Source organism: Parasteatoda tepidariorum, chromosome 4 (assembly GCF_982258835.1).
Source record: "Parasteatoda tepidariorum strain Cologne lab strain chromosome 4, Ptep-v5.0, whole genome shotgun sequence".
NCBI classification, from domain to species: domain Eukaryota; kingdom Metazoa; phylum Arthropoda; class Arachnida; order Araneae; family Theridiidae; genus Parasteatoda; species Parasteatoda tepidariorum.
The window spans coordinates 97145656-97161180 of NC_141758.1; the positions used below are offsets into that span (position 1 = coordinate 97145656).

At 29.2% G+C, this 15525-nt stretch overlaps 1 protein-coding gene across 1 annotated transcript in view; it reads left to right on the forward strand.

Moving 5' to 3' along the window:
• Positions 1-426: 426 nt before the first annotated feature.
• Positions 427-15525, forward strand: part of LOC107452266 (uncharacterized) — a 62036-nt gene continuing 46937 nt past the window's right edge. The window contains exons 1-3 of the mRNA XM_043049615.3: positions 427-705; positions 2519-2607; positions 4996-5093. Coding sequence (XP_042905549.2) covers positions 660-705; positions 2519-2607; positions 4996-5093 — 233 coding nt within the window. The 5' untranslated portion in view covers positions 427-659. The remainder of the gene's footprint in view (positions 706-2518; positions 2608-4995; positions 5094-15525) is intronic.

The window sequence follows — 15525 nt, forward strand, 5'->3', positions numbered from 1 at the left end:
AATAGTTTGGTTTAAAGTTTGGACCCCTGTTGACAGGGGGGCCTGATTAGATTAACGAATTTTGTAATTGTGCGCAAAAATATGCTTAGGGACAGAGGGTTCTACTGTAAAGTGATCGACTTCGCGTGCAGGTCGTCGAAGAGGGATTAAAATTGTAATGGCATGTCTTCAGATCATCCTCAGGGATGTTTCCCAGACCGTCGTCAATAGCCTATTCAGGTGTGGAGCGCAAGAGCAATAACATAACAAGCATTAAAATTCAGTTTTATGAAAAATAAAAATAACGCGTTGCTAAGACAACTCAATAATAATTACTATCTTGACGTTACACATATTGGGATGTAAAATTATTAATGGATTTTATTTATCCAAAATCGCACATAGTAGGAAGATAGAAAACCTTCCCTTACACAGGTTAGACATCTCAATGAGAATGCTCTCTAAAGATCGTAGCAACCTCGGTTATCGTAGCTCGTTGACTTTTCTATTTAAATTGAGTGGCAGTAGCTTCAAAAATTATCTTTGCTTTGATTGCATTGTGTTTTTGTTTATTTTTATTTTAATTTTCCATGCCGGTTCATGTCATCGCATTCTAAACTCTCGAATTGTCTTCTTTTACTAAAGTAATTTCATATGTAAATGAAACCTAGAGAGTTAAAATGCCATCTCTAATGACTGATGACGATCGGAACGCTAAACGAGAGGGTATATTTCGTCCACATTTTTGGTGCCTTTTTTAACTTTTCTTCGTAATACTTAAATGGAAAAAATGCTTGTCTGTACTTGAATTTGCTTTTTTGACTTTTTTAAAATATTTATATGAGCTTTGATTTTGGATTTTATTATGATAAAACATTCTCCCTGATACAACATTGTATTTGGTATAGTATTTAAATATAGAAGTATTAGTTAAAACTTAATCGAATCATCTGCCTTGGATAGTTGATTGATATCAAATTTGCATCTACCAATTTTTTTATATTTATAATTTGATGCAATTTCTGGTACTGGATTGGGTAACTCTAGTGGGGAAATTGCTGCATCAACAATTCTTCATTGAGTGTGCAGCTTGCTTCTTTCACTAAAATGCTTCATTCATAAATCAATGATTCCAAAATCGAAATTTGTTTGAAAATTTAAACCGGGTGACACATTATCACTTCCCTTAATATACATTTTCAGGTTTCTTCTCAAATATAAAGTAAAGCATGCATTAAAAGGGGATATTTCCATTTCCTGATCTATTGCGCCCACTACAATCGCCAAAAGGCCAAATAGATTTTAAAAAGTTAAAAAAAAAACATGTAGCTGTTTGTCCGGGGGTGGCTCTGAGTTATACAATTTGAGTTGGTCCCTCTCTGTGATATTTTTTAAATTTTTTTATTTTCTCTCGGGCCACTGCCTGGAAGTTGCCAAGACTTGTCGGTTATTCTACCACATATCAGGATACGGAAATCTCCCCCATTAAAAATTTGGGAATATTTCCGTATTGTGATCTGTAGCACCAACTACAATCGCCAAGGTGCCAAATAGATTTTAAACTTGCAAATTTTAAAAAAAAAAACATGTAGATGTTTGCCCAGGGGTGGCTACCTCTTTCGAATAGGTCCCTTTCTGTGATGTTTTTTTTTAGTTTCTCGTGTTTTTTAGTTTCTTGTCCGGAAGTTTCCAAGACTTGGCGACTATTCTACCACAGATCACGATACGGAAATCTCCCCAAAAATTGAGCAAAGAGGAACAAAGTGTTATTTAAGCGTAATAAATCACTACGACGAAAGGCAATCTGAAAACTTGTTGAGGAAATCCGTATCAGTATTTGTGCCTTAAAAAGAAATAATTCAGTTTTGGAGATTTCTGGTTAGAGACCTGCAAACTTTACAAAAGATTTCAATATCAGTACTTGCGATTAAAAACTCACCAAATTTTGAGGCTGTGGTACATAAAAAAATAGAAAAAAACATTCTAGGTGGCAAACTGAAAGGTTTATAATTAGGGGGAGATTTCCGAAGCTTGATCTGTGGCAGATCAATCGCCAAGTCTTTTCAACTTCCGGGTAGCTGCCGGCGAGAAACTGAAAAAACATCACAGAAAGTTACCTACTCGAACAGTATAACTGGTAGCCACTCTCTGGGCAAACATCTACACATTTTTTTTAAAAAAATTTCGTAGTTCCATTTGGCACCTTGTTGTTGATATTTGTGTTGACGATTGTAGTTGGCGTAGGAGATCACTTTACGAAAATATCCCCATAATTAGTCACTACACTTGAGAAAAACGCTACTTATTATTTAAAAAAAAAGAAATTGGTTTTAAACTTTTGGCACTTTAGTTGTAACTGGCAAACTGATATGACAAAAAGATAGTCCTCAAATACCAGATCTGGTGTTATTGTCAGCTAAACAAAAAAGAAAAATAACTCTTTTTTTTTTCAGACTTATTTGATCTTGATATAAAATGGCAAATATTAGTAATGATTTACATCCTAATTGTACTATATTTCGTCTTTTTTTTTAATCAGCACTGAAGTCTAATTGGAAAATAGCCTCTGCTGCTCAGTTTGTTTCTTTGTTCCGAATTGCATTCAAGTTACCTGAAATTGAAATTGAGGTAAGTTAATATCAATATTGTTGTGCATTATATTAGTACATGAGATATAGTTCGTCTAAAGTGAGAACTCCCTTAACCATTCGCCTGGACTCGTGGCGGTGACTATGGTATCGAGGTATTACTATTTGAATTAGGGGTGTGGGGTCACTATTTTAGGACAGGTTTTGGCTCGGGTTGGTGAGAGAAAGGGAATCTTTTTCTTTGGTCTATTGTGTTAGCCCTTGAGTGAAGAGAAACTACCCTCCCTGAAATGTGTTATTCCTATTTCCATAGTAGCAGACAGCCTTAAACTTTGTGCCGGGGGGAGTTCTTACTGCAGGCAAATTATAGTACAATATTATTGTTTTATTTCAATTGTTAGCTAATTCATGTCCAACCTGATATTTTTCAACAATATTGTACTTTAGTACTTGTTAATATGAAATGCTAGGAAGCAAGGTAAAATGTATAGCAATATTTTATTCCTGAATATTAAATGTTATGAAATTAACTTGAAAGTTTAATAAATAAAAATTCATTAGTTTTATGCGATATGTTTTATAATTTTTAAGTAGCTACATAACATAGTAATTTTGATTGAACTTTGTTGAGTTGATATTTTTTTTGCAGTAATTCAGGGAAAATTTCTGTATTACTTGGGGATCAGTCTTGTTTCAATTTGACCATGCCGTGATATCCATAATCTCACATTTTAATGAAGCTTGGCAAATTTATTCCTTTTGTGTGCCCAAATAAGGGTATAAATTTTTTTTTCAGTCTTGCTGGCTGTTTAAATGTTTGGAATTACAAAATTTGTGCCAATCGCCCCATTGAAACACAATTTATTCTTTTGCATGGTGCTTAGCAATTTTAAAAAGTACTTAAAGGTGCTTATTTTCGATTTTCGTTTTTTAAAAGCCCTTAAAAGTGCTTTTTTCATAGGGTGTTTTTAAAAAGTGCTTAATTTTCCCTTTTCGAGAAGGAGATTTTTTTCTTTACCATTTCGATTTTTGCCATGTATTATGCAAAGCGAGCATTTCACATTGTCACACTTCAATCAACCACGATCTATTTCGTCATACCATTGGTTCATAGCGCATGAAACCGTCAATCATTTTACATGGTTGATGGAATACTTGCAAGTCCGCATGTGCGTCTACTGAGCTGGGTTCGATTGGATAATTGCACTGTCGTGTGCAACTCTGCTGCATTTTGCAAGATATTCTCAATTTCAAGCTTCATTTCCCACCCTCTGAAATCGAACTGAAAAGTCTCTCTATCTTTTTATGGTGGCTAATATAATCAAGAAAAGAGTTCTTTGTCAAAAACTAGTTCTTTATTGTGAACATGTAAAGTCTTTGAAAATTATTTTGCACTTTGTTAATGTATAAAGTGCTTAAAAAGTACTTAAAAGGTGCTTATTTTTTGTTGAAAGGTTTGGCGATGCGCCCTGTTTTGAAAAAACTAAACTATAACTTTTTTGTTTATCAAGTAATATGAAATAACAATGAAATTTCTTTGAATATACTTTAATCTGTAAACAGCTTTGTAAAAATTTGATTTAAAAGTTAAGTATTTATACATTGTCAGGAAAATTTTCTAATATGTAGTCTATGAATTTCTTTTAATGAAAAATAGAGTTCCACCAATTCCAATTTTCACAAGGTTTCCATAGAAACTGTTTTTTTAAATTTTTTTTAAATGTGTTATGTTATGTTAATGCCGACTTCTCCTCACACCAGTTGTTGCTGAATTCAAAATTGCACAAGGTATTTTATAACTGCAGTATACTCTCAATGTCTCAGATCTTGTTACGTAAAAAATATATATATATATACGTTTTTCCATTTGGCATTATATATACATCTATCCAACTAATGTTAATTTGAATTCATATGTCGAAGGGTTTCTTCTCAAAACCTTGATATGTCAAATTTTTTTCGAAATAAAAAACAAATTTTTTTGAGAGAAATCACAATGCAAGTTCATTGTAAATCAATTCTTTTTCTATTTAATGCATAATTGTTCTTGTTTTACTTTTAGAAATAAAATTACCATTGTAAACCAATTATTTTTTATATATGATGCAAGATTGTTCTTTTCTTACTTTTAAAAATAAAATTATCATTGTTGCATTTAGACTTATACTCACCTATCATTATTTACATGTTTAATACTTACATGTTCTTATGTTTCATGACTCTACATTTAAGAGTAATATTTTAGAATATTTTTTTAAATACTTTTTAGAATATATTTAGTTCTGAACTTATCTTGAAAACTCGTTATCTCGAAATTTTTTTAGCTTCCCTTCAACTTTCAGGAGTATACTGTAATTCAATTTTAATGTAATTATTTGCTTTTTTTTTACAACAGTTTTGATTAACTTGTTTTGTTCCATTTTGACAGGATCTGGAAGAGGGCCTTCTAGATAAAGCTAATGTGGAGCGTAAAATTCTGATTGAGCTCTTTGTAGCGCTTTTACGTGGAATTAACTATAAAGTCAAGTGAGTATTTTTCTATATATCCTAGTTATTTTTTATTTCCAGTGCATAAATGTCAACTCTACTGGATTTTTCAGTAGACTACTGGATTTTGCAAGTTTCTACTGGTCTATTAGTTTAATTAAAATTCTCCTGGTTTTTTGTACATTTTAGAAAATTCCCTAAAATTGAGTTTACGAAAAAAATTCTTATTGAAATAGAATTTTTTTGCAGATTATTGCTTGCTTGAATATTTAAATGATTATTACTAATACATAATGAAGTAAGTCTCATTTTTAGAAATCAGTTCAAAACTTTTTTTGTTATAAAATATTCAGTTTATTTTTATTCAGAACTCGTTTTAAATTAATTAAAAATACTTTTAACTATCTTTTATGCTATGCTAATGATATGATTAACTATCTTTTATGATTAATGCCTATTAATACTCAAAATTGTGAGTAAAGATAATACATAACATTTCAAGTACCGTATATTCCGGCGTATAACGCGCACTTTTAATACAAAAAATAACATTGGAATTTACGGGTGCGCGGTATACGCTGAATATAAAAAATTATAGATTAAAAAAATTTAAATATAGAAAAATACTTTTATTTTAAAGAAATAACATACCTTTACCTATATACTTCATTGATTTCCGTTATTACATAAATAGTTCATTATATTCGTCTTTCGCTATCAATTACAATTGTTAAAAATTTTTTATATTCTAATTACAATTTTTTTTGTATTATCTGTAAGGTGGGACCTAAGCATGTCCCACTCTAAAAGGCTTTCTGGTTTTCTTACGCAACCAGGATGGATTTGCCAGATGTTTTTTTCCCACAATTTAACACCATTTTTGTCCATCCAGAATCACATTATTGCTCTTTCAATTCTACCCTCACATACATGTCAAATTCAGTTCTTTTATTTTTGCAAAAGATAGGGAAAAATACTTTTTATTTACAATCTTGAAAGACGAGATATTGCACATGTATAATCCAAATTTTCGTGCGCGTTATACGAAGAGTATATCTTAAAATTAAAAAAAAATAATTAGAAATTACGGGTGCGCGTTATACGCCGGGGCGCGTTATGCGCCGGAATATAAGGTATGTTTAATGTCAATCATAAGTGTAAAATATTGCAGTTTTTCTATCTTGATGACTATAAGAATCCTTGAAATTCCCTATGTGTAAAATATTTAGTACATTATGCAACAAGCATCATGAAATTTATATTATTTGGTGAAATCTGCTGGAATGTAAATATTTATCGATTTTCAGTCTTTTACTCACATTTACTTATTTTATTAATTAGTTATATATATAATTAAATGTGTTCAAAACTCGTCTTAAAATAAGAGGTTTAAAAATAATTTTGGAAAAAAACAAGGGGAACACCATTTTTATTTGTGATTGTCTTAAGATGAAAAAAAAATCAGATGTTTTCAATTCGAATCTGATCTTTTTTTAATGTTTCAATTACCCGTTTAACTGTATTGTATAAAGTATTCACAATGGGAAGATAACATTAAACTTTATCATGCATTTTTCTAAATATAAATATGAAAACATCTGAGAGATATTATAAAGTGTTGAATGTATTTTTCATAAATTTGTACTTTTGTTGAGATTTAGAAAATTCATCTGAGAGAAATTAACTCAAATTTTAAAGCTTTTTTAAGTTGTCATCATTAGGAATCTTTGCAGAAATCTATTAATTATCATTTTTATGTGGGTGAAGAATTTTTTTTAAAAAATTTATAAAGTTGTTTTTTTATTTTTGATTCTACTGATATATATTTTCATGATAGTATTACGCATTCTGAAAAAATAAAATTTTAATTTTGTTCAAACAAAAAGAAATTTACTTGTTACAAATGATTTCTTAATATATGTAGAAAAGGACATTATTGATAGCTCATATTGTAAGTTAAATATAATTATTATCATGTCTGATCATACAACATCAATTTTAGTGCAATTACAATGCCTGTTATTTATCTTTTGATATATCTTTCTATTGTCCTTGTATTTTTCAATTTCCTGACTTTAATTTCATCCATATATTGCTCTCGCATATCAACATAGCTGTTGTGAATTATTTCTACCTGAATCAATTTTAGTTTTTGTTGACATTCAACTAATTAATTGGCGTTTAAAGAAAGATATACTGTTGTTTCTGTGAGAATTTAAAAACAGAGTGGAAGAACATATCAAATCAAGCGACATTTTGGAAAAAGAAAATATAGATTTCATAAATAGATTTATTTATTTCGTGTTGCTGCTGTGACAATTGTGGAACATAGTGGGAGAACATGCCGAAAAGAACATTTTAAAAATCATATAAATTATGGTTTTATTAAATTTTATGGCCAAATATGTGGGGCTATATCAATTTTATGTTTATGTAAACATATTTTTTGATCCCCCTTCTTTGTCATCAATAATAGATACCTGCCAAGTCTCCTGCTTTTTACTGAAGACTCCTATAATTTACGACTGTCTCCTATTTACCCATATATTTTCAAATTTCTCCGTATTTGTTGTAGAAATTAAAAAAAAAAAATCGGCGATAAAATATCTACTGATGGCAAAAATACTTCTCTTATTCCTCAACTGATACTGATATCGCCAGTACTGCAGTATGTTGATTCTTAATAGTTTAAGTAATTATAAATAAGTGTTTAAAAAATATTCTTTAGATTAAGATTTATATGCATATTTTTTCTTTGCTAAATGTAAATGCTTATAAAATTACGAAACCCTCCCCTTTTAACTGCTATATTTGAATAGTATCTTTTCTGCTACATGAATTTGGAAATATAGTGAACCTTTATTTTCAAACCTCTTATATTTGAATACTTTTGTTGACAGAAGTCTGTGCTAACTTTTTATCTATTCATGCTTTAATTTTTTTCCCAATTTCGATAGCATGGTTTCATAATTCAGCTATTCATGAGGCCTTCAAATTTAAAAATATATTGCAGCATCATTAAATGCAGTTTCTTATTTTATGTGGGTAACAAATTAAATTTTTGTTAGGTGGTTGCTTTGGTTTTGCTAAAGAAATTTCTTAGTTGTAATTTCGGTTGGTTCTTATGTCTTTTGAATGTTACCAGTACAGTTTAGTTTGGTTACCATGGCTTCTATTTTTGCCAAAAGGAAGTGTGTTATATTATCTGTAGAAGAAAAATTTGCTTCTTACAGAAAATGAAATTGAAAGAATCCTTACAAAGATCACCTGCTTTGGTATTGGTCCATACATCTATGTATGAATGTATGCATATAAAGTATAATACAAAACTGATTTACACTTATCAATTTGTATATGCATTGCATAAGTTATTTTATGCTTTTTGTTGTTTACCATTGCTATATAGTAATAATTTTGATACTGAGCAATTTAAAATCCAAAAGTTCTTTTAAAAAGTTTGTTAGAAAAATAAGCAAAGTGCTAAATGGCCACAAGGTTTACGTATATGGAGTAGTGTAATATTTCTGAATTCTGTATGTTTTATTTTCATTTGTACACAAGTTTTAAAATTTCACTTAAAAACAAGATTTTTTGCAGCTTCAGCACTTGGAAGTTCTTTTTCATCTTTTCTTACTAATTTCTTTATTTATTTATGACTAAGCATTTCTTCATGCTTGCACAAACATAAAAATTGAACAGATCATTAGATTTTTAAAACAAAATTTGCTATTGAGATTCTTGTCATAATTTTTTTAAAACTGATTTCATAAAATGTTTTAGCCAAAATGTGTAAATGTCTTGATTAATTTTAGCATTTTTATAGTCTGAGTATTTTGCTAAAGATGCTACAATAGCAGAAATCTGAGAACTATTTATGAAATTCATATGGGGATTGTAAGCATTTCCATTTGCAAGGTTTAATTATTCTCTAACCCTTAATTTTGATTGTTTTACCTAAAGTTTGTTGCAATTTTTTTTTCTTGTGAATATTATTTTTGTTTTAAGGTAATCTTTTAAAGTAATACCTGTAAAATTGAATTCCCTAGAAAATTCAGTTAATTTTGTGTTAACCTTTTTTTAACATTTAATTAGCATAATTACAATTAGTTAATTCACATATTACTTTTAAAAAAATATAAAATGTTAAAAAGAAATGGAAAAAAATAAAATAAAAAAGTAGATAATTAAGCATGTTACTCCACAGGAATAAGATTTATCTGGTTTTAATTTCAGATGCTAATAATTCATCTTTCTTTTTCAATATTATAGTATGCTATATCTTATCTATTTTTTAAAAATAATCCATAAATTAATTTAAGACAATACATTTATCTGTTTAGCCTTTAGAAAAAGTTATTTAAGACTATATATATCTACACATAATGCATTCCTGCATTTATATGCATATATCAATGTGTATTGAGATGCAATTCAGGTAGTTCTACCAGTCACTGGCTGGCGATGGTAACTCAGGGGTCTGTCCAGGGTAAATTTACTACCGTTTAGCGGTACCTTCACAAATTCAACTTTAGGAAAAATGGTAGTTTCACAAAATACTTTAAAAAAAGTAAATTCTTATGCAAACTATTCTTGTTGCAATCTAGGGAGAAAAAAAAAGAGCTTTTTCGCCAGCTGTCTTACGGAAAGGCAGCATGTGTTTGGTCAGATAATGCAATGTGGTAGGCCTAACGGGTCGCTTACGCCATTTCAAGACAAGCTTTTCTTCACTCAGTTTTTTTACAATGAAACGACGAGGCTCTCCCTCCATAAACTTTATAGGATGTCGAAATTCGAATATTATTCTAAACATTCGATCATTATCTTAACCACTATTCTAAATTTATTCTAACGAACCTTTATTTTTTATGAAATATTTTTTTCTCTTTGAAGCTTTTTTATGTATGACCTAGTCGAAAATGTTCTCATAATGATAATGACTATTAGTGCTAGTACTGTTAAATGCGTGTTTTTATTTAATTCAAATTGAAATTTAACTATGGACAATGATTTTTATGGATTTTTAAATTTGGATACAATTTTAAGCCCAAAATTGTATAATAGCAAAATTATTTTTCAATAGATGGGAAAAAATATGCAGAAATTTACCAGTCATAAATGATTTTTATTTCTAGTGCCATTTTTTGAAAATATTTTCTTACTTTACCATATTTTTGTGTTGATTTTATAATTTAAATTTTAATTTTCACAAATTATGTCTAAATTTTCACATAATAGGTACCTCTTAAAAAACCTAGGCAGACTCCTGTGACCATTTATTTTTTTAAGATTTGATAAATGTTTCTTTTTTCCTGTAAAAATGTAAGACTGTAATTAGAAAAACTAAATCCATTTTTTGTTCTGAAGAGTTGAACATCACAAACAACTTCTGCACAACAAACAACTAATGCACAGCACTGTTTTTTGTTTATTTATTAAAAAAAAATTAATAAAGTTGTAAAATCTAATTGAACCAGTGTTGTCAAGAAATTTCAATTAATTTATATCAATCAGATATCATAGCGATTTTATTTATTTTTAAAAAAATGCTAACTTATAACCCCTTGAAGCATGTCTATACTAGCCCCACGAAGGCATGTTTATTTTTGCTCAACGCTGCTTAATTGAAACTAGTAAAATTAAAACTAGTAAAATAGGTAAAAAAAGAAAAAAAGCAGTATCATTTATAACATAGTAACACCCTTAGTTGATTTCTAAAAATAAAAAATGTAAAGAAAAGAGTGAAAAGAAATTCTGAAAGTTTCTTTTGTACTTAAAAAACTTTCTTTTACTAATTTCTACTGAATGGTTCAGAATATGATTATGAAACTGCAAATGGAAGTGTACAATCCGCAAAAAAAAAAAGATATCACCCTGAATAACTTTCGTTCTAATGATCGGATTTTCACGAACTAAGTGTTAATCTTAATGGTTCTTGGGGGTGACCTCAAATATGCTAATTAATTAGTGCTAACTATTAATTAAGTTACGAAATCAGACATAAAAACGTACTTTCTCTGAATAAACATATATTTTTTCTTACATATTTGGATTCTTAACCTTCAAAATATAGGGGGTAGCCGCAATCTGGGAAATATGGTCCCCATAGTTTGGTCAGGAGAGCGATCCAAAGTTCGTACCCCTTAATGTTAGTTTCACTTTTTACGTTTTTAGTCATATTTTAAAAACTAATAAAGCAATTCGAAGAAAATTTCACCCAGTCATAAAACTCATTTACCCAAAGATAATTTCACGAAAAATATAATTTTTAATAATTGTTAATTATTTTTTATTATTTAATTAAATTAAGGATGAAAAATTTTTGAATTATAAGGTATGAATTTTTTTATACCATATTATTCTACATATTTTTCAATTGAAAAATCTAAAGTTTCAACTGTTTTTATTTATTAGAAGCTGAGAAAAATTAAAATTAATTATTTTTAAAAAAATAATTTGGCGACAATAAAGAAATGATTAAATGAGGCGATTAATATTAAAATGTGATAAACTTGCGAGGAACTTGACTTTGCGCGCTTAGCATAAAATTTCATTCATATTTTTTTCGCTAATAATCGTTTGCTTATCTTTTCATTTTTATTTTTTAAGCTATAAAATACGATGTTTCTTTTTTAGTCGTCTAAAATTCTATTTGCAATTTAGTAAAGAAATTTGAAAAAACATTTTATTGAATAAAATGCATTTTATTCAGAGAATGTGGAGTTTTATAAAAGCATGCTTCTGATAGAATATGATTATACAACAGATTGTGCTTCTTTAATGTGATTATTTTTTAGTTTTTTTTTCTCAATAACTGATAAAATTTCAATAATATACATACGAATGAATAAATTTGGAATAAAATATTCATAAATTTCTCGAATATATATTTTATAAATATTAATAAAAATACGTAGTCAACATTTTTAAGCATCTCTCACAACATCGCAAATTTCTCAAAATCTTATAGGGTAAACTAACCAGTGATGGAATACTTAAGCGTAGCTTGTCTTTAAAAAAAAATCATACAAATTTCAAAATTTGTAATTTTAGCTAAATGACGTATTTGTTATTAAATGCATGTCGACATATTTGTTATTAAATGCAAATTATGTAAAAAAAATTTAAATAACTTACATAATATTGTTTTAAGCTTTAGGTGGTTTAAATAATAAGTAGTAAGATAACCAAGTGAAGGAACAGTTCTTAAATTGAATAAACACTAAATTTTCCAGTGAATGAACACTTAATTTTGAGAATGTTTGATGCTCGTTAGGAATCCTTAGGCCACACAGATATCTGTCGCCTTGTAGATGCCTGAATTGACGGATGTTAACACAGGCGGGCATTAGGAAAAAAAAATCTTTTAAGTTTTCGTGCCCCCATTTCAGTATCTTAAGGGCCTTACGAGCTCTGTTTAAAAAGAGAGTATCATATCAGAAATATATATATATATATATATATATATATATATATATATATATATATATAAGAAAACAAAAATAATCATAGTAGCAGTATTTGGTGGTAAATGTAACTTATCGTAATTGAAGAATATGCTGTGCGACATTTTATGGTGAATTTGCGACCGTAAGTTTCAGAATGTATCGAAACATGTGGATGCTATTTGCTAATTATCTTTATCCAAAGAAAACCATGTAACGTAAATATCTAGCAAAATGAAGCAGTTTTTTAAACAATGAATCATACAATATGCAACATATTATTTCAATATCTTATTCTTAAACATAAAATATTTCAATGTTTTTAAAATGTCACTAAACATTCAGCAATTCATTGAGTTATAGAAAAAAGAAATATCGTAAATTATAGAAAACCTTGTGAATGTGCATTAGAATTACTATACAATCTACATTTTATTTTTCAAGCACTTTTTTTCCCTTCAAACTTTCATGCCTAGAAGACTCGATTAAAGCTGTAAAAATCATTATCCCTAAAATTTTGTATATAGCTAATTTTGTATATAGCTAAAATTTTGTATAAGTTATGTTAATTTGATTTTAATATGAAGTCCTCGAATAAACATAGCAAAAATAGCATAATCTAAATAATATCAGATAAAAAGTTCATGTATTTAAATTCTAAAAACTTATAAATCGATTCAAATTTTCTTTTCAAAGGAGACTAAAATAATTTTTTTTTTTGTTGCTTTTTGGACATAAATGAACTTAAAAATTGTTTATTGCCTAGAAACTTCGAGATGTTTTCTATTAACTATTAATTAAACCTCTCAGAGAAATCACAAAACATTATTTCAACTTTTTTACAGTCAGAAATTGGTTGCCTAGCAACCTAGTAAAATTAAGCGTTTCTCTTTTGAATCAGTCAATGGGTTATCTTAAAATATTTATTTGCGCAGGCGACTTTTTTGGCGGTTTTCTGGACTATCGCCAAATATATAAACCTTTATTGCAACCCAATTTACGACCCATTTGTTTTAAAATTTTGTCTACCCCCCCTAATTCAAGTGTCTAGATTCCAAATATGTAAAAAAAAAAAAATATATGTTTATTCAGAGAAAGTACGTTTTTGTGTCTGATTTCGTAACTTAATTAATAGTTAGCACTAATTAATTAGCATATTTGAGGTCACCCCCAGGAACCATTAAGATTGACACTTAGTTCGTGAAAATCGGATCATTAGAACGAAAGTTATTCAGGGTGATATCTTTTTTTTTTTGTGGACTGTACAACAATATTCCCAATTTAGGATAAATCATAGAGTTGATTTCACGACCAAAAAAAAAAAAAAAAGTTATTCAAGTTATCCACTTTAGTCCAACAACACTCACTTATCAGTTTATTTCCTGCTGCTGAGAAGGGGTTTAACCCCTCAACTTCCTTTTTCGAAAAACAAATTTTTTTAAATAACTTTTCTGAAACCACAATTTTTGGTCTCTCTTTTTCTAATTTGCAAGTAAATCAAGCATGGCATGTGAGTTTTTTTCAAAAAGAACAAAAAAAGAAAATAAAGATTTCTTCGGAAAGTTTTCTAAAAGTTATATCTAAAGTTTGATTACACATCGAGATTTATTTTATTAGGGTGAATGTTCGTTATTTTTTTCCCAGCAAGAATGATGTTATTCAAAAGTTTGATTAAAAAAAATCCCTACTTCAACGTTTCAAACGAAAAGGCAAAATTATATTCTCCATTTTATTTTTTAACAGTCGTTGAACAGCCGAACCCAATTTTGGATTTTATACTACTAATGTTCAATTCTGTAGCCTAGGAATTTTGAATCCAATCCAGAAGACAAGAGAACGCCTGGATCAAGTTTTGGGCGAAATTTGCCTTCGTGAAGTATTTTTTGTTAGAACTAACCCGCATGTGTGTCCTAACTTCCCACTGTTGGCCCAATGGCAAGGGAACTCTAACCCACGATTCGTCTACAACTGAGGTTATTTTACATCAGCAGTCTGGTCATTGCAGTTCTATTCGTATCGACCAATCGTCGCTTGGATTCGAACCCGGTTCCTCTCATTGGGAGGCGAACGCTCTTTCCCTTGAACCACCACAGATCTAAGTCACTATATTAAAATTTTATGAATTATGAACTAGTTAAATTCTGGAAATTATATGTCCAGTCTATTTATGTTATAATTTTTTATTTTTATCATAAGCTTCTTTTACTGTTTTACATGCTATCCATACTATTCCTAATTTTCAGTAAAAAAAATTATAATAAATAAGGTAGGTCGGTTTGTTATTTACATTACACTAGAGCTGCGCAGTGGGTTTGGTGACGGTCTGTGAAAAATCCCTGAGGATGATCTGAAGACATGCCATTGCAATTTTGATCCTCTGCAGAGAGGATGTCTCCTTTAGTTTTCCGACTACCTGCACTCGAAGTTGAGTACTTTACGGTAGAGCAGTTTAACGAGGACCCATACTGTTCACCCTTGGTTCCTACTCAGACTGATGTCACCCACCTGCTTACTGACCGCAGTCAGTGACGCTTCAGATATCTATATTATCTTTATGCATTTATGATTTATAATGATTTTAGCTTGCTTGAATGAGTTGGAAAACTTAATCGCAGAGTGTAACCTATTGATAATTATTGCTACCAACCTAGAATACCTTGCACATTATTACCAGAGAAGGGAAATTAAACTTGAAAAAGTTTTTTTAATTTTTTATTTTACTTCCTTAGTTAGCTATTTTTGTTTCACGTAAACTTCGTTTGAATCAAAATGTTAAAAGTCATAAACTAAGTTTTGATTGTTAAAAAATTAGAAAGAAAAGTTCATTAAGTAAGTATGAAACAAGAAATGGATTTTAATTTTATGAAATAGGAATGGGAACTACTTATGTTACTTAAAACAAATGTAAAATTAGGGTAAATTTTTATATTCCAAACATTCTTTTGAAAAGTTTTTAAGTAAATTTTGATTATTCGAATTGTGGGGGAATCCTCTTTAGAAGAACTGGGATAAATGGACAGGGCTGGTTG